Source organism: Podarcis pityusensis (genome assembly GCF_964106645.2).
Source record: "Podarcis pityusensis genome assembly, chromosome: 15".
Classification (NCBI taxonomy): domain Eukaryota; kingdom Metazoa; phylum Chordata; class Lepidosauria; order Squamata; family Lacertidae; genus Podarcis; species Podarcis pityusensis.
The window spans coordinates 29,185,031-29,204,273 of NC_138040.1; the positions used below are offsets into that span (position 1 = coordinate 29,185,031).

The window sequence follows — 19,243 nt, forward strand, 5'->3', positions numbered from 1 at the left end:
TGGCCGACCTGCTATTTTGATGTTCAGATTTGCATCCAGAAGCAAATTCTCTGCTTTCAGATCTCTGTGGACGATGTTACGACAGTGGCAGAAATGGACAGCTGCCACTATCTGCTTAAACTTCTTCCGGGCTTCTTTTTCAGCCATTCGTCCATGGGCCACAAGGTGATCTGAAGGAGATGAGGTGGGGAGGGAGAAGAGAGAGAAAGCATAACCATTGTTATTGGATCAGTATAGACTTACTTTGGTTTACTGCAGGACTTGTAAGGCCTGCACTGCCCAGAATGGATCTATCTAGCTCATCTGTTGCTGGGAAAACAGCCCAAGGAGGTGGTGGCACAACTGCTGGGTAAAGTGTCAAAGCATGCCCCAGCTCACAGAAGCTAACCTCTCTAGGTCTGCAGCAGGAGAGCTCCTTTCATATTTGGGCATATCTTCTCTCCCTATTTCAGTTGGATTCAAAGTCTGCCCTATACCTGAGGATGGTGGTAGGTACCCCTATCACCAGCCCTAATTAAATGCCTTAGAATACTTCTGCAAGTTGCTAAGACTCAGCCTCTGGTGAGTCTCCATGCCAGAGCAAAAATGCCTCTCTGGGCAAGTATAATGTTCCAATGACACACAATTGTATTTTAGCAACCATGATTGATAAAAGATGTCAGCTGTAGATGAAGGCTGTTGCAATTATGCTGAGCACTGTGAGTGAGTAACAGGGGATATTCAGGGGTCACCTTCCCATGAAGAATTACAGGGATTGGGGCAAATTTGCCCCAGAAGGGGAAAGAGGCCTACGAGATTCACATTCCATATGCAAGAAACCAGAGGAGATGCAAGTGAAAGAAATGTCCCTGGAACAGCTGACCTCTACCTTTGAAGGGGTGCAGAAAAAAATAGTGTGCGAGGCAGTATGTGTGTACAATATGATGGATCCTGAAAAAAGGAAAAGGCTGAGGCTCTGAAGGGAAGGCAAAGTTCTGCCAAGTGTCCTTTGTGAAGATGAGATTTGATTTGATTTTGATTTAGCCCCCAGAACAGGGGTGGGGGGTGGTATATGGAGCCCCTTTTAGTTCAGACAAAACCCCAGTGCCAGCAAGGGAGAAGCCTCTGGGATGATGGCAGCAGCCAGAGCAGGGCAGTTTCCTGTGACAGTAGCTGTTGGCTCCAGCCTTCTCACCCTGACAATAGCTCTTTTAATAAAGAGGCAAGCAGGAAACTGGCCCAAAGGTTGTTTTTAGCTGTTTGCTGCTTCTGAAAACTGTGAACACTGTGCAACCTCCAGTTGTCAATGGGTTATTTAGAAAATGTCACAAAAGAAACTCCTGCAGAAGGCGGCCACGGATAAATAGGCCGCAGCTCTCTGGTGGGACTGGTAGATCACATGATGCCTGCCCAGCTTGAACAACAAGAAGTAGCTGGCAGAAAGAAAAAAGCAGGGGGAGATTATAAATTCCTACACATTAATGTGGAGGGAGGGGAATGGTTGGGTCAAGATAGAGAGCCTGTTTGCTAACCATTTGGGAATTCAATGAGAGGGCCATTGGACAGTGAGTAGAGCATCTGCTTTGCATGCAAAAGGTCACAGGTCACAAGGTCACAGATTCAAATCCCGGCATCTCTGGGTAAGGCTGGGGAAGACTCCTGCCTGAACTCCTGGTGTCACTGCCAGTCAGTGCAGGCAGTACTGAGCTAGGTGAGCCAATCATGTGTCTAGGCAGAAGGCCCCGTCTCAGGCCAGCATCATTTGAGGAAAGGGGAGAGGATGCACCAGGGAGAGTATGGGCTCATTCACAATTTTGCTTGACCCATATTTTGATCATATGGTGTGTCAATGAATCCCCACAGGTCCGAAAGCTTTCCTTGTTGTTCTGCAGCTGTGTCTTCCAAAAGACCAATCTTACCCGCTGAATTGGATCTTATCAGACGTGCAGAATATCGTTTATAAGAGAGATTTTGCTTAACTGAGCATTAGTTTTAGGGGTAAGACCAGGTTTTTGCAAGCCACAGTGACAGAAAAATGAGAAAAGCTCCCGGGTCCAGACGAATTAATCAGAACACAATAAAATCAAACTATGGGTCAGGTGAAAGTGTGGCTGCGCTCTATTATTGCTTCTGGTAGAGAGGAACAACAGTTTTCAATTATAAAGCATGGAACCATTATTGCATGTTGCTATGGGAAGTATTGTCTTAAATTTGCTATATGTATATGCCACTCTTCCTCCCAAGATTTGGCTACATAAACACCTTTTAAAGTAGATCTGCCTGCCTGTCTGTCTGTCTGACAGAGATTTGAACCTAGAGTTTCCATAGCTTCTGAAGCACAATTTCCTATCTGTAATACAGGCAGAATATGTTGGTGCAGGAGAAAAATGTAAGCATAAAAGGAAAATTCCCTGGATGTCAAGTTCTAGGTTTGGGACAGATACGCTTTAGTGAGAGAACCCCAGCAGAGATTCAAAATAGCAAATATGCAGCAAAGCAAAGCATGGAAATAGTGACTGTTAGACCTTTAAAATATATCCTTCCAAGTTCCTTCCAAAGTTCCTCACTTCTCCTAGCACAGGAAAAGGCCACATGTTTGGTAAGTTAAAAATAGTTTCCTTACAAACTTTCCAAATGTTAGCTTCATGTGCTCTTCCAGACAGCAATCAGAAAAATTGCACAGGCAGCAAATGTGGCTTATTTATAGGGGTGAAAAAGTTCCTAAATTATGGGTAAGGGAACTCAAGGGAGGCTGGTTAGACGAGCCATGCAGTCTGAACTGCAGCAATCAGTTCAGACCTCCTCACATGTTGAGCTTCTATGGTTAACTGAGGTACAATAATACTCTTGACTACCTTCCTCCCAAGCTGCAGGGGAGTGACCTAGCTAAGCCTAGCAGGACAGTTTATTCTATGGCATTAACCCCTTCATGCACTAATTAGACCTAAGCATGTGGGTTATATGAGGCTAGTTATCCCACAGAACAGTGAAGTCATTTTATAGACAGGGAATTGATACCTTATTCCCCAGGCCTCACTCTGCTAAGAGTGTTCCTGCTATGAAGAAGTAAAAGTAGCAATATGATTTCTGTCGGTGGTGGGGAGAAAGAAACGGTGGCCCTCCAAATACTGCTGGACTGCAGCTCCATCATCTCCGAGTGCTGGCCATGCTGCCCCTGATGGATTCAAGCTATATCTCAAGGACCTCACTTCTGGCCCAGAGAGCTTAAGAGTCAAGGCCACAAGCCCTTCTTACATTCCCAGGTGGGATCAAAAGCAACTCCCTCATGCTTGCTTCCTCCTTTCCTCCCTTCACAGTTCATTTGGACTGCTTCTTGAGTATTCATAAAAGAATAATTTACTCAGTAAATAGTTACTGGGCTCCAGAGGCAAGAGCCAAACCATGTTCGTAATCTCCTGGAGGAAGGTTACAAACATTTCACCTCCTCTGTCTCTGAGACAAAAGCTGGTGCCTTTTTGCCATCTTCTCTTGTAACCAGCTTTGTATCATAGGCCTTTCTGCCTTCTAGTGATTAATGTCAGAGGTAGCTTGCATCTACAGATTGTGAAATACAGAATTATCCAACAGGCTGCTCTTTGCTCTAAATCTTGCACAAATTTGGCAGCATTTTTGCAGCTCATAGGCCCACAAGCCATCTTTCAACCCATAAAGGAAGGTGGGCTCCCTCTCTCTTCTGCATTTCTACCTGGGCAGTAAAATTTCACACCTCAGCTTAAAGAAATATTTGCCCGGTATGTGCTAAAAGAAAGAAAGGGGCATATGTATGTGTGCACTCAGAGAGGCCAGGAGGGTTTGTGTTTTAGAATGTGTTTGTGTTTTGTTTCTTTGAATAAAGAGTTAACTTCATTGGCACCTTGTGAGTTATTGCTGAGCTGTTCCTGACTCCCGCCTTGACACTAGGGAGGCTTCAGGAGAAGCTGCAATGTTCACTCCTGCATCCAAACCCAAGACTCTACCTCCTCAGCTGCTCCTTAAGAAGAACAGTAGCACAATCCTATGCATGCTGACTTAGAAGCAAGTCCCACTGAGTTGGGCTTACTTCCTAGTAAGTGTGTATAGGCACCCTCTGCAACTTTACCACACACCCACTTCACTGCCTGCACCTGGCATCTTTTATTATAAATGAAATTTAATCAGGGAAGGAAAAGAAGCTTGCCGGCTGAAAGCCCCATCAAAATATATTAGAAATGCAACATCAAAAGAAAGAAATTGCTCTTTATCTGGAGAGGCAGAAGGCTTTTGATGTGTTTGTGTAATTAGTATTTACTGTGAACTGCTTGTGCCTGGGTATTTTAATTAGTGGGCACTTTTGGCCAAAACAACCACCTAATGGGAAAACTTTAGCTTAATTTTGATTCTCTAAAGCAGACTTTCATCTTTCGCTCTATAATTAATACAGTTTATGAAGGGAAGCAGGTTGAAACTGCCCAACCTTCCCCTTTGAGGCCAAAGCAGCAGGCTCCTTCTGAAGAAATGGTTTCTTGGATGCATCTGTGGTGTCGTTCCCAATACCACACACTGGCTTTCCCGCTGCAATTTAACAGTTCCTAAAGCACAAGGCTGAACTAGGTCAATGTTTTTGGATGAATCTCAGCCCTTGGCAGGCACCCAAATGGTGATGGGGGTGGGCATATCTTGCTGTTCTCAGCTGAGAGCTATCATCTCAGGTGCATGTGCTCCATGTGAACAGTAGAGCAGGTCCTTCATGAGAGCAAATCTCCCTCTCTTCCTCTGTTACTCAACAGTTGGGTAAAACCAGAAGGATTTGCTTGATGTAGTCAGAAGCAGCTCAGATCCCATTCTAAACCATTCAGCACCTTCCAACTTTGATCCACCTCTCTAGCAAGACCAGGTAATGGCTCCCTTTCCATCCCAGCTCCCTTGTCCACCAAAGAGGCCTGGATCCCATTAGGAGATCAGGCTGCAGACTTGATCTCTCCAGCAGTCCCAGCCACCATTGGCTCTGCTTGTAGTTACCAGCTGGGATAAAGTCTACATGGTTTTGTTCCACTGACAGGAGCAACAGAAGTACCGTATTTTTCACTCTATAAGACGCACCAGACCATAAGACGCACCTAGTTTTTGGAGGAGCAAAACAAGAAAAAAAATATTCTGAATCCCAAAAGCCAGAACAGCAAAAGGGATCGCTGTGCAGCAAAAGCCGCGATCCCTCTTGCTGTTCTGGCTTCTGGGATAGCTGCGCAGCCTGCATTCACTCCATAAGACGCACACACAATTCCCCTTACTTTTTAGGAGGGAAAAAGTGAGTCTTATAGAGCAAAAAATACGGTACTTTTTATTACAATTAACAATGTTATGAAGAGCCATTTGATTGCCCCAGGAAAAAAGCACATGTTTAGCAACAAAGCCTTCCTGCAAATGGATCAAAGCTTTCTAAGAATGGCCAGGGATCAACCTTGCTGCAAAGGCACAGAGATTTGTGTCTATTTTCTTGGACCTGAACTGGTGTTCTGTTTTGTTTTTCTAAAGTAAACACTTCCCTAGGTTAATGACAAATAAATGAGTTCTCTCTAAAAGCTCTTTGCCAGACTCCAGGTCATTGGTACCAGGTCATTTGGAGACAATATATCTCGGGAGGAACCTGAGTGAAAGCTCCCAATATCAGGTATGAATGGCATGCCCAGAGTAGCTATCAGTTCTCCTCTTGGTTGGGGTCACTCAGTATCAACTCTGCTTACCTAGAGCTAAAGCAGCAGCCAGCTGCTCCACTAACACCCTTAGAAAGTCATCCCAGCAGCACGTCCAGACTACATGATTTGCTCAACTCTCCCAGGGCCACAAAGCAGCAGTGGGTGGATGGGTCCAGAGGCACAAAGTGGGCCAAGCAATGGATGTGACTACACATGTGCAGTAGGCTACATCCCACTTGTGCACAAGCCACAGGTCTCTGCCCTCACCCCACACATCTGCACCCCACACATTCAGGTAAGAAAGGGACATCATTGCACTTCAGACACACATTCCAGCCAGGCACAAGGGTGGGGGTGGGGTGTGCAGATACAGATGCCTGGAGGGCTGCGCTTGGCCCCTGAGCCTGTGGCTTCCTACCTCTGGCCTAATTCAATTAGGGGAACTTTGATGGACCATATGAGAAATTTGCTTACACTGCTAGGATCGATAGACACATGGTATGGATCATGTCTGCCCAATAAGCAGCTCCACTCTAGAGAGTCCTAAACATGCTCCCCAATCTCCTGCAGTTATTGTTCCCATGTAATGAAAATTACTGCATCCTACCCACACTCTTTATGTAGGATTTACAGTTGTAACATATGCTTCATGCCCACCCAGCCCCTCCTTCTGAAGGCCTCTGAAATTGCTGAAGATTGTCAGAGCAAAAGGTAGAGCAACACCATCCATTGCCACTAGCCATCCCCTTCAAAAAGAAGACTGACATTTGCACCTATGTTTTACCTAAGGGGCAGATTGCAAGTCCCACTATGATGAGATATGGGTGGCCCAGCCAAGAAGGGAAGGAGGAATCGAAAACCCCTTGCCATTACACCACAAAGGCCCAGCAGCGTTCAACTGCCTGGAAGCAGCTCTGCTCAGCAGAGCTCCTGCTGCTGTTTTTCCAGGCAACGTGCAGGCCGCTCTGAAGCCAACAGTGACAATGATCTGCTTGGGCTGGCGGCGGAAAGGGTAGCTCAGCGCTCTGGATCACGTCAGGGCTGCAAGTGCTCCAGCTCCTTACCCGCAAGCTTTGGCCAGATTACCAACGGAAATTAAAAAGTCACTTTAAACATTGGATAAATTAAGCCGTCTCCTCCCCCTCTCCCTAAATGTCAGGTTCCTTTTTACAGTAGCTGCAGTGTAAACAAGCGACAGGGCGTTATTAACACAGCTGCAGTCAGGGAAGCCGCTCTGGGAGCTGCTCACAGTGCAGCCAGTGACTCCAATGGAACAAGTCACCCATACAGAGACAGAGACCCTGAATGGAAGCCATGTGGCCAGCTAAGGGAGCTGCCTGAAACTGTCTTGTTTCAGCACAGAAACAAGCCAGCAGCTAGAAGAGACTCCTCTTGGGGTGGAAGTTATCAAGAAGGGAGAGAAACACTGGGCCTCTGCTTCCTTCAACAAATCTCTCTCCTCCTCCTCCTCTCTGGAGCTCCTGAGAAGCTTTTCACTAGGAAACACAGAGGAAGTTCTGGTTTCACTCTCCCAGCAGATGAGGGGTTTAGGGCTAAAGTAGATCTTGAGTGGCGGCTGAAGACAGCTGGGGAATGATGGAGGTAAACAAGATGCACAGGCCAGATGACAGAAGCGGGTTCCACAATTAGGCTTGCCAGCTCTCAGCTAGCAATCAAGGCCACGGGGGTTGGATGGCGTGCAGCAAATCAGCTGCTCCAAACGAGCTGAATTTACTGCAGCATGAAGGGCTTCCAAAAGCAATGGGGAGATTTCCATCCACTCTGCACGTAACAAGGTTATTTTAGTAACCATCAGAAGAAGCCTGATCAAACTCACACAGGGCGGCTTGCTGGAGGGAAGGCTGCTCGGCTCAGGCTAGATATGCAAGGGACAGAAGCTGGAGCTCCCTGAAAAGGAGAGATACTGAAGACAATTTGCTTCTGACCAGTCAAACCTCCCCAGGTGTATCCAGCAGAGAGCTCATGCTTCTGTGTTCCCTCCACTGGACAGCTCATCTCCCAACCAAAAGGGAGAACAAGGCAACCACAGGCCATGCGGTCTTCCATGGAGAGTCCAAAAGGCAAGATCTCGTCAAAATGTTCTTGATTATTGATTGAAACAGTTCTCCCTGACCCCCTCCTTCTTGTCAGACAGCTGATGTCAGTCCCCACAGACAACGCTGTGCTAGGTGGGCAAGTAGTCTGGCCAGCTATAAAGTCAGCTTTCCATGGGCGAACTCTTTACATTACTCTGTCTTTAAAAACGCTGAAAGCAGTTGCTCCATATGCAGCAGTGTTTCTTCAGTTATGTCATTATAAAACATTTCATACCACTTTCCATTTCTAGCAAGGGCCCCCAAAGCAGTTTACATAAAAGAACAAAATATCACCAAGTAAAAGAAATAAAAACTAAAACCTTCACCGGAAGTGCCTATGGCTTCCTTTAAAATGATGGCTTCCACTCTACGCTTGTGACTTGGCCCACTTGCTTGAGCCATCTTTGAAGGTGCTCTTGCTCTCTGCAGTCTGCTTTGCAGGGGCTAATCTCTGTCAGACGTGTGTGTGTGTAGGGTCTGAGTGCAAAAGAATGGTCCTGTTCTGCAGTGGCACACTTAGACTGGTGGCCTGTCTTTCTCTTCCGACTGAAAAGTGCTTGTCCAGAGCATTTTGAACAGTCCCAAGTAGCTACTCTTGAAAAATGCAGAGCAACAGTCCTCAGCTGTGCATTTTTCACTGACATATCATATACTATCAACAGTTTAAAAAATAACAAAAAACCCTTAACCAGCTGGAGAATGTGAAATGGCTGGCTCTGCCCCACTGGAAATCAGATGCTGCCTCCTCTGCCCCACAGAGGTTAATTCTGCAGAGCAGGGATGGAGAACCTCACTGTGACCTTCCCTAAGGCACTTGTCATGATGGCTGAGGCTGGCAGGAGTTGAAACTCAACATCTGGAGGACCACAGCTTCCCTACCCTTGTTACTGAGTCATGGGAGAGAGCTGAGATTTGTAGAATGAGAATTCACCCAAACCATTTTTGCAAAACATGTCACCCCCAAACCATAAGGGGGGCAAAGTGTTTTCAGGTGGCACGAAAGCCCTGAGAATGTGGATGTATTGTGCATGTGTGTTTATGTATGCATGCTGCTAGCCAGAATCCACAATAGAAAGCCACAGAAGCTTTGGAGATTTAGCAAGCCTGCCCAAGATGTTATTGAGTTTTATGCACTGGAAAATGCAATTTTCCAGCCAGAAATGCATTGGGACCATTTACTAGTAACTATTTATCAAACTAACCCCCCTTTTAATTTTCACAGAAGCTGCAGTAGATCATTAGCTCCATCTTTCCCACAGGAGAAGCCAACTCAGAACAGCTTTGCTCTGCTCAAATGCACCCACCAGTTTTGAAAATGAATTTTAAGCTGGCAAAACTTTTCCCAAGGTTGCGCATTTCAGGCCTTTAGTTATGAAAGGCACCCTCATTTTTAAATGTTATTCCTCCCTAGGAAGGCAACAAAGCCAGTTCACTGCAGCTTGCAAGTCCTCCCACCAAATACGTTGATCAATGGAAAGTTCCAAGACCTGAAGGGCATCACTCAGCTGAAAGTGGAGAGGAGGGGCAGCTATTTTAAGTTTACTGTAGTTGACTAAGTACATTATCTGATTAAAGAATGCAATAAATGTACTTACCAAATATTTCCCCTCCGCTCGCATATTCTGTCACCAGATAAATCATTCTCTCTGTCTCCATAACCTGCACAAGGACAGAAAACTGACAGATAAGGAGATTGCCTAGGACAAAAGGAAGCTGGCGCTAATTGGACCTTACTTTTTGTGACTTGCATCTTAACTACACTGAGCCACACTCAACAAATTAGAAGCACCCACCCAGCGGCTGCACTCAAGTGCACAAGGTCTGTTAAGGACCCAAACATCAAGCAAGCAAGACAGGCTAAACTTCAGGCTAAAATGCTGCAAGTGAGTTTTCAAGAAGCCTTTTCCAAGCTGAAAGAGCCTACACTTCCGATTCTGAGGGGCCAATATTACTCTAAAGGTACTTCCACAAGCCATGCTAAGAATGCCTTTGGGTAATTAAGAACAACAACAACTTGCAAATATGGTAACTGAAGCCTATAAGGATGGGTCTGTCATTTTAATTCAAATTATATAAAGGCATTTAATCTGAATGACCTGATGGATGTTTCAGCCAGCAAAAAGGACCAGCCCATACACCCTGCTTTCCTCAAAAGCATTCAGGTGCGATGCTCTAAAGCATTTTCAGAGGTGGAGCTAAGCTCCATCATTGACCTCATAACTTAAAACACTCAAGTAGCTACAGACTTGTCAGCAAAGGCAGCAGTGTCTCTTTGAAAGGGCAAAGAACACCCCACAAGCAATTCAAGCATCTCAACAGCGGGGGTAACTAGCTTGGCTGTTCACTCTGGAGGCCCTTCCGTTCTGTTTAATCCAGACCAGATATCTGACAGGTCTCAGGCAAAAAATGCACTCAATTAAAGCCTTCTTGTTGTGCCAAATAACATTGGTTCCTTGCGTAAATGATGTAGATAGGCTAACAAAGCCACTGTCTACCATGTCATTCAGACCACTGGAGATGTAGCAGGGAAACTCCTGGAAAAGAGGCTGGTCAGATACAAGTTCCCTGAAGGCCAAGTTTCAGGGACTCCATATCCTCCCCATGCAGGGCACAGTGAATTGTGGGGAGAAGTGGGCTGGAAGGCTAGAAGCAAAAAAATCAAGGCAAGAGAACGGTAATGGTTCTCTCAAGAAGCTAAGAGGCCTCATTCCAGCAGCAGTCACTGCAAAAGCTGCCTACCTCTGTTAATGCCTGTTGAACAGCTGGATTTGGTGGTTTCCCATGTCCCACCCTAGTCCCACCCATGGTCTTTACTCCCAAACCTCAAGGACACTAACAAGTGAATCCTCAGAGTGGACACCAACACACAGCATTCATACCTGATACAATCTGATGATGTGTGGGTGGCAAAGCATCTTCATGATCTGAACTTCTCTGAAGATCTTCTTGAGGTTCTCTTCGTCCAGCTGAGTCTTATCAATTATCTTTATGGCAACCTGAAAGGGGCCAGCAAGACAGGCCATTAGAAAACACAACCTCAGACTGGTCAAGTGGAATTCAGAAACAATATTGCCTCTTGTAGCAAAAGTGTCAGTTTCCAAACTGTTCACTAGAAAGGTGTTATCGCACCAATCAAGGCACAGTCATTATTGGGGATTTGCACAAAACTGCCTAATACCAAGTCAGGCTACTGGTCCATCTAGCCCATCACCCTCCATTTCTGCTGCCCAGGTCTTTCCCAATCTCAACACCTAAGATGCAAGTGCCAAAGGTTGAACCTTTAGCCTTCCCACATGCTCTACATTACACTATGACACCCCCACACACACCTATGTCCTATTTATTGGGTCAAGAAAGTTGTTCCACAGAATGTCTGCAACATCTCACATCAAGCAGCCTTGCCCCTTATGTGCAGAGGTGAAAAGGAAATAGGTTTTACAGACAGTTCCAAGCACTTTGAAGTTTACCACAAATGTAGAGAAACATAAGCAATCCCAGTAAAGCTTCTCTCTCCCCAGAGGAGTAGATTGTTTTAAACCATAAACATCCAAAACATTCCATTTACTAGAGATGTGGACCAGAAATTAGTTGCATCTCATGGGGCCACTTTCCAGCTGTAAAAACGCAGGTCACCTAGCACCCATTTTTTAACATCTTAAATTCCAGGATACATGGATAGTTCTAACCAGGACTAGTCTCCTGGTTGTAGCCCTTTGGCGTGATACCCGCACAAGCAAGCCTAAAGCATCAGATCTCCAAAACAGTTTTTAAAAAGAGAGAAAGAACTCCAATTCAGTGTCCTTTGAAGATTAAAGCATCACCATCACAGTGTGGAATAGTTAGAAAACAGAGTCCAGATTGCTAGCAGCCCAACATGTATATTTCCATTTTATTAGTATGACATATGTAATCAAAGGGAATCCTGTCTAGGCCCTGATAAATTCAAGATTTCCTAGATCTAGGCCACTCTATTCATGTTACGTGCACTTATTTCTCATAGCATGGAATGTCTTCTATACACTTGAATTATTTCAGCATGCATGCAAACAGCGCACACAGGACTATTGCCTGCTTACTAGTGGTAAGTGCTAGTCAGCGACACCTGCCTAGAGGAATCTGCTGCTGTCCTCTACCCAGCCCATTCATTACTGCTTCCTCTAGTGCTCTGCCTGGAACAGCAAGTGTCTCATTCCACACTGACAAATGTCCTCACTGAGGCATGCTCCACAGTGTTTGAAGCTGCCTGTTTACCCGTCCCCATGGAGATGTCCAATTCCACGTGAAACCCAAGTCACTGTTGCCTTCCTGGCACAAATGTTGCAGCAAAGCCTTTTCACGGGTAGGGAAGTAGACTGAGCACAGCAGCTCTCTTGTCTTGCGGCTCAGCCAGCGAAATGTTTTTCCAGTCAAATCTTCACCACTACCCCACCCTTCCCTGAAATGCAGAATCATAGGTCACTGATGCATCTCTCTCCTCCTCTTTCTCTTTTCAGTGCTCTTTTCAGGTGGGCAAAGACCCCTTCCCTTCCAGCCAGCTGGCCTACTTTGTCCAAAGCACATGTGGCTGTGGATGTGTTCCAACATGTGGTATAGAATATTGGTAGGCTGATCAAAAAGAGCTAATTTCTCCACCGGCACCAGCCATGTGTGTACCGTAAGCATTGGCAAAGAGACCATGTCAAAGGTCTGCCATTGAAATGGCCAATGTTAAAATCTGCTGTAGCTCTAAGAGCAAGCTAAAAGAGCTGCCTTTAGGTGACACCTCCAGAATTCAGACATCTTCCAACCCAAATGACTGCTCCCATTATAAATTCAGTGGGACAGATCAGCAGGATGCTGCAGCCTCAATAGCAAGATTCGTCAGAGAACTTGGTGTGCTTCCCCTGAGTCTGTTACTGGGGAAGAAAAGGATTAAAATATGCCTTAATGTAACCCCCAGCTCATCTGAACATTAACCAAGTGAGTTTTCCTGGATAATTATGAAGTGTATACCCACTGGCAAACCTCCCTCTGAGGCTCCTGATACTTCAATCGGTATTACCCATTTACTTTCAGTGGAAGCCATAGGTGTTATCAACTCAACCCTGGAGGAGCTTCTCAATTCAAGGTTTTGGCTGGGGATGTTGACCAATGAGGTGTACAGTCTCCACCAACTGCAGCTGAGTAAGCTCAGGGTAGTCAGCCCCATATACTCCAAAGATGCCTCAAGTTCATGCACAGGTTGACCCAGATTCTGCTCAATCCACTGGACTGTGGCCACAATAAAGTGTCAAACTAATCTATAAACAGAATCCCTTCAGTAGTGAAACTCCAAAACAAAAGCCCAGGGAAATTAACAATCCCATTATGTGACGTTAACAAAGCGTGTAGCATCTGCAGGAACTATGCCAGCTCCCAGCACTCATGCTGCCACCAATTAGAAGCGCTTCAAAATCCAAGCTGCCTTCCCCTTTCTTTCTGTCCAAACTTCAACCTCGCAATTTGAGAAACCAATGCTTGAGAAGCAAGGTTGGGAGAACTACCCAACACACTGCTGGGGAGAAGTTAAGGGCATAATTCTGAAACAGAGTTCAAAGCTCCACTGGGAGCAAGTGCAAGTAATGCTAATTCATAAGTGGTGCTGTTTTATAGTTGAACATTCCTCTGCATTGCTCAGCAATGAATTTATGGGAGCCCAGCTGGTAGTGCTCTCCCCTCTGCAGGGATTAGACAGGGGTCAGCAAACTTTTTCAGTAGGGGGCCAGTCCACTGTCCCTCAGACCTTGTGGGGGGGCCAGACTATATTTTGAAGGGGAAAAATGAACAAATTCCTATGCCCCACAAATAACCCAGAGATGCATTTTAAATAAAAGGAATCAAATCAAATCAAATCCGTTTATTGTGAGGACCATGCCTGTACACAAACATCAACACAACAATAGTTAAAAAATATTAAAATTCATTACATACTACGCCAACAAAACCTTCATCCCACAAAATAGAAAGAGAGGGAAAACAAGCAACGAGTTAAACAGACGATGAAGGGGTTTTTACATTGTCATCCATAAATCTTTCCCTGGCTTTCATGGCCTTCATCACAAAAACCGCTACCACATGGGTAATACGTGGGTTTGCATCAACTAACAAAAATTTTACTCTATCTTCAGGATTGGTTATAGAGTTGGGTATAATTTGCAGCAATGCGTCTCTAAAGCCTGAGTAGATGGGGCAATAGAGGAGGTAATGTGTAAGATCCTCTTTAATTTTCATAAGGCAAGGGCATAAACGATGTTCTACTGGGGTTTTTGTGAATCTACCGGTCAGATATGCAGTTGGCAGTGTTTGAAACCGTGCCATAGTGAAAGCTCTCCGAAGGGTGGGATCAGTGATCTCCACCAAGTAGTTGGCACAGATTTTGACTGCTTTTACTCGGGGAAACCAGTAGGAAAACCCAGAGTTTTTTATCTTTGTGGAGTCCAAAAAGGCGTCTTTTTCAAAGATCCATTCCCGAACTTTATCAGGGCTCCACAATTTGAGGATATTAAACTCAGGTAGATTGTATCTGGATAGGATATCCAGTAGGTTTTTATGCCAAGTAGTATTATTTTGTAATGATACAAAGGCTTGTTTAGCCAATAAGGTGTTCGGGGCATCTGTGAGGTTGGTGAAGAAACGCAGGAATCTTAAGTGGGCCCTGGCAGACACAGAAGGTAATCCTACTTCCACTCTTAGGAGAGCTGCCGGAGTGCTCTGAGGGAGGCCTAGAATTCTTCTGAGGTAAAAATTTTGGAAGATTTCAAGCCGTTCTAACAGCTTCTGATTCCATCCCCAGAGTTCTACTCCATATAGCATCTGGGGAATCACTTTTCCAACAAAAGCTTTTAGTGCCGGGATCACCAGTTGCCCTCCCCTCGAATAAAAAAAGCTGAGCAGAGCACCGATTGTCCTACGTGTTAGAAGGGCTACAGTCTTGAAGTGGGCAAGCCAGCTAGATGTAGCTTGGAAAGTGATACCAAGATATTTAAAAAAAAGACACTGTTCAATTTTGTGTTCATCTAAAGACCATCTAAATGTGTGGCGAGCTCTAGTAAATACCACAATTTTTGTTTTGTCATAATTTATCTTTAGAGAGTTTTGGGAACAATAAGCTGCGAGCCCCTCCAGCATGCTATGTAGGCCCCTTCGAGTAAGTGCCATGACAGCCATGTCATCAGCATATAGTAATATATTCAGGTGTTTGCCTTCCAGGGCAGGAGCTGATGACTTATACTTTGCCATATGTTGGACAATGTCATTTATATAGAAATTAAAGAGGAACGGCGCTAACAAACAGCCCTGTTTAACCCCTTTCCCCAGTGGCAGTGGGTCAGTATAGTTGCCTGACATCCCAGTTCTGATTTTAACTGTGGTGTCTGAATGTAATTCTCTAAGTATTTTGAGAAGTCGTCTATCAATATCTGTTTCATATAGTTTTTGCCATAATTTGTCCCTACAGATTGAATCAAAAGCGGATGTGAGATCTACAAAAGCCACAAAAAGTTTGCTCTTATGTACCTTTGTATACTTATCTATCATTGTCTGTAGTACCAGACAATGGCCTGTTGTACTATGGCCCTTTCTAAACCCTGCCTGTTCCGGATTAAGCAGGTTAGAGTGGTCAGCCCAGTCAACCAGTTTATTTAGCAGGTAGCGAGTATAAAGTTTATACACAATGTCCAGGAGACTTATGGGGCGATAGTTTGAGGGGTCTTGGGGGTCTCCCTTCTTATAGATGGGGGCTACCAGGCTCAGTTTCCAGTTTTCTGGGATTTTGCATATATCATTTATTACCGTAAAAAGTTGGGCCAAAATGGCAGCCCACCACTGGGCATTTAGTTTAAACACCTCAGGAGGAATCATATCCTCACCGGGAGCTTTGCCATTCTTGAGTGTTTTAATTAGCTGTAAACATTCTGATTCGGTAACAGGATCCCAGCCCATTAATAGATCGTTTTTAAGAGGAGGAAACTGGCTCGGTTTAGCAATGTTTGGAGCTGTATATAGCCGGGAAAAATGTTGGTACCATAAGTTAGATGAAATACTGTTGGTTACAATTTTCCCTTTGGGTGAAACTCCCTGAGCAATTATTTCCCAGAACTTTTTGTCGTCCCGCAATTTGATCGCTTTGTCAAGTGCCTCCCATTGTTCCTTTCTGTAGAGAGATTTCTTAAATTTTAGAGTATTTTTATAATGAGAACGCCACCTGTGCAGGTTTTCCAATGAGGACAGGGTCCCTTCCTGTTTTACCTTATTTTGTAATTTCCTAAGCAAAGATCTTAGATTCCTACAGTCTTTGTCGAACCAGGCCCTCGAGTTGTTTTGTTTTTTGGGAGGGTTGGAATTCGTGAGTAATGGGAAGAGCGACTCTGAGACCTGCTGAAATGTTGAAAAGGGGTCAGAAATAGATGAGATACACTGGTCTCTCAAGGCCAGTAAGTCTGATGAATGCAGGTGTAGTTTGATTTTAGATTCCAGGTCGCTGTTCCATTTACGCCTACGAAGGGCCAGAGTTGGAGGTGGGTCTGCACAGTGATTGCGGTATTGCGGATCTTCCAAACCACGGGGAATTAGTGAAATTGATATAGGAAGATGATCACTCTCAATTCTATTGAAAGTCCTGAAGCCCTGTGACCTCTCCAAGAGTTTTGGGGAGACCAGGATATAATCAATAACGCTCGCACCTCTAGGTCCAAGAAAAGAAAAGAAACCCCCTGACCTGTCCATATGGGTACCATGCAAATTATACAAATTATGTTTGAAGGCAGTCTCCATTAATGTAATGCCTGCCTTATTCAAGACCTTATCGTCAGAGGACCAGGGAATAAACCAATCTGCCTCTGGCAGGAACTGAGATTTAGAGCAGTACGTATTAATGTCATTTCCTATCCTGGCGTTGAAATCACCTGCCAGCAGGATATCCATGCCAGGGAGTTCTAGTTCAGCCTTCTCCAAACATAGCTCTAAATCTTCCCAGATTTGTGACGACTGGGGAGGGGTGCCTATGGGAGGGATATATATATTAAAGCAAAGGAAATCTCCTCCTTCACTGCTAGAAATAAGTAAGATTTGTAAATTGTTACTCTTCACCCACTGCTGTTGCCGGGCCTTGCACTTTAGCTTGGTAGAAACAAAAGTGACTAAACCACCACTAGGTCGGCCTCGGGAATTTGGTTTTATCGCAGGGGTAGCAAAGGCTTCATATCCCTGTAAAGAGGGGACATGGAGATCTAGACACCATGTCTCCTGTAGACATATAATCTGAAATTTTGTAAGGAAATCCAGAAGGTCGACGTCACCCTGCTTAGATAGCCATCCCGCTACATTCCAGGATAGAATGTGGAAATAGGGTGATGGTGGAAATAGTGGCAGTCAATCTCTTTTCCGGTGGTTTGAGGCTCCTGAGCTGGGCTCCTCCTCTATCTGCCCTGCTTGGTGGTTCCAGGTTTGAGGTCGCTGGTCCCTAGATAGGTGTGATAGCTTTAACTGAGGGGCCAATAGGTTGATTTGGCCCAGAGGATCTTCGATGACACCGTTACAAATATCATGTTGTTCAGCTGATGTATCATGATGTTCAGCTGGTTTTCGCAGAGCAAGGGTTTTGCCGACCCGTATAGGCTGTACAGGTAGCAGGTCGACAGCTGCATCTTGCGTCGGTACTGCTAGCGGGTCAAAATTTGACAAAAGCTGTGGATCTTGATTGCGTATTGGGCTTAGAATAATGGAAGCCTCCAATTCCGGCATCGAGGCATATGAGGACGAGGGCATTTCAGACTGGTCTTGCTTGGGTAGTCCAATGCCAGGCTCGTTGCACGTAGAGACCAGGGTACCAAGCGGGGGGTGTAGGAAATCAATTAAGTCATTTGCGGGCAGGCTTGCCACTCCCTGTGGGGTAATAGATCCCGGCTCCATTCCCCCGTCTATTTGTTCTTTATGGCGCACAGGCCCAGCATCAACACAGACAGCACCTATCCTGGTGCATAGCGGTGTACGGGTCAGATTGGTGAATACCCTTGTAAAATAGATGTACCATTTTCTTGTACGGTTTCTTAATTTTAGAATCTTTGCAACGAAATGGGCAGATCTAAAGTTAATAACCATACGTCTCATATAAGGTCCAGAAGGCAGCCATGAGATGTCCACGATATCTACGGGGCGTAATGTCTGCCCCAGCAGTTGGGTCAGGGAATTTGTGACCGAATGTTTGTCCGCCCATTTGTTATAATTCAACGGGTGGTTTCCCACCAGTACTGCAAGTTTGCTGTTCTGGAGTTGCAGACTTGAGTTTTGTACTTGGTTGGGCAGGCATCTCACTTGTTTTTGTGCAAGGTTGGCCTGCACACTTGGGCAGGGGTGAGCGGAGTTTGCCATATTGTTAAGCTGAGGAAGTGAGGGGGGGCAGCTGAACAAGCCAAAGACTTTTTCAAGCTTCTTTTCGATCCCATCCAGCCTTTTATATAAGTTGGTGATGGTATGTGTTATCAACTCAGTCTGGCAGATTAGCAGTTCCAGTACCTCTCGGTCCTTGTTTAACTGGGCTGGTGACTGGGATAATTCAGGTGAAGTTTTTTGCAGGGACTCAAGAGTCTGTTCCATCTGTTCCTTCATACACAGGCTCGAGGCTAGTTGTGGGCCATCCACAATGCCGGCAGGCTCCTCATGAGTAGTACTGGGAGCAAGGACCTCATAGCTGTTTGCTGTGGGGAAGTTTCTACAGATCTCATTTAGGTCATTGTCAGGCAAGAAATCCCTGATATTTGTCTGTTTTTTGGCAGTGCTCGTAGCTTCATTGGAATGCTGCCTGCGGCGTTTCTTCCCTCTCATGTCGGCAAGAAAATAGGGAGAAAATTTCTCAAAATAGCAGGGTCAGGGCAGGTTGTGCTGTTAATGAGCCCTACTCCCTTTAACAGTCTTTATCTGCCGCGTTTTCTTGCAGATTTATGGGAGAAGTAGAACTTCTAAAATAAAACTTCTAAAATAAACGCCTTAAGGCATCTTAGAGCCCTTAGAACCCGTCAAAGCAGATAGTAAAAACATAGCTTTACCGAGCATAAGACAAGGCTGCCGCTCACGTCGCCATCTTGGATCAGCAAAACTTAAATAAAAGGACACATTCTACTCATGTAAATACACACTGATTCCCGGACCGTCTGAGGGCCGGATTTAGAAGGCGATTGGGCCAGATCCGGTCCCTGGGCTTTAGTTTGCCTACCCATAGATTAGAGCAGGGGTCAGCAACCTTTTTCAGCATTGGGCCGGTCCACTGTCCCTCAGACCATGTGGTGGGCCAGACTTTTTTGGGGGGGGGGGGAGAATGAATGAATTCTTATGCCCCACAAATAACCCAGAGATGCATTTTCAATAAAAGCACACATTCTACTCATGTAAAAACACGCTGATTCCCAGACCATTCATGGGCCGGATTGAGAAGGCGATTGGGCCGGATTCGGTCCCTGGGCCTTAGGTTGCCTACCCCTGGAT

General features: G+C 45.3%; 1 protein-coding gene across 2 annotated transcripts in view; it reads right to left on the bottom strand.

Moving 5' to 3' along the window:
- The window catches only part of SIK3 (SIK family kinase 3), a 99,638-nt gene that overhangs the window by 26,950 nt on the left and 53,445 nt on the right, over positions 1-19,243 (bottom strand). For both annotated transcript variants that reach the window (XM_080983394.1, XM_080983393.1), the window contains exons 2-4: positions 10,627-10,743; positions 9,343-9,406; positions 9-170 (exon numbers count right to left, since the gene is read on the bottom strand). In XM_080983394.1, the coding sequence (XP_080839520.1) occupies positions 9-170; positions 9,343-9,406; positions 10,627-10,668 (268 nt within the window). In that variant the 5' untranslated portion in view covers positions 10,669-10,743. The remainder of the gene's footprint in view (positions 1-8; positions 171-9,342; positions 9,407-10,626; positions 10,744-19,243) is intronic.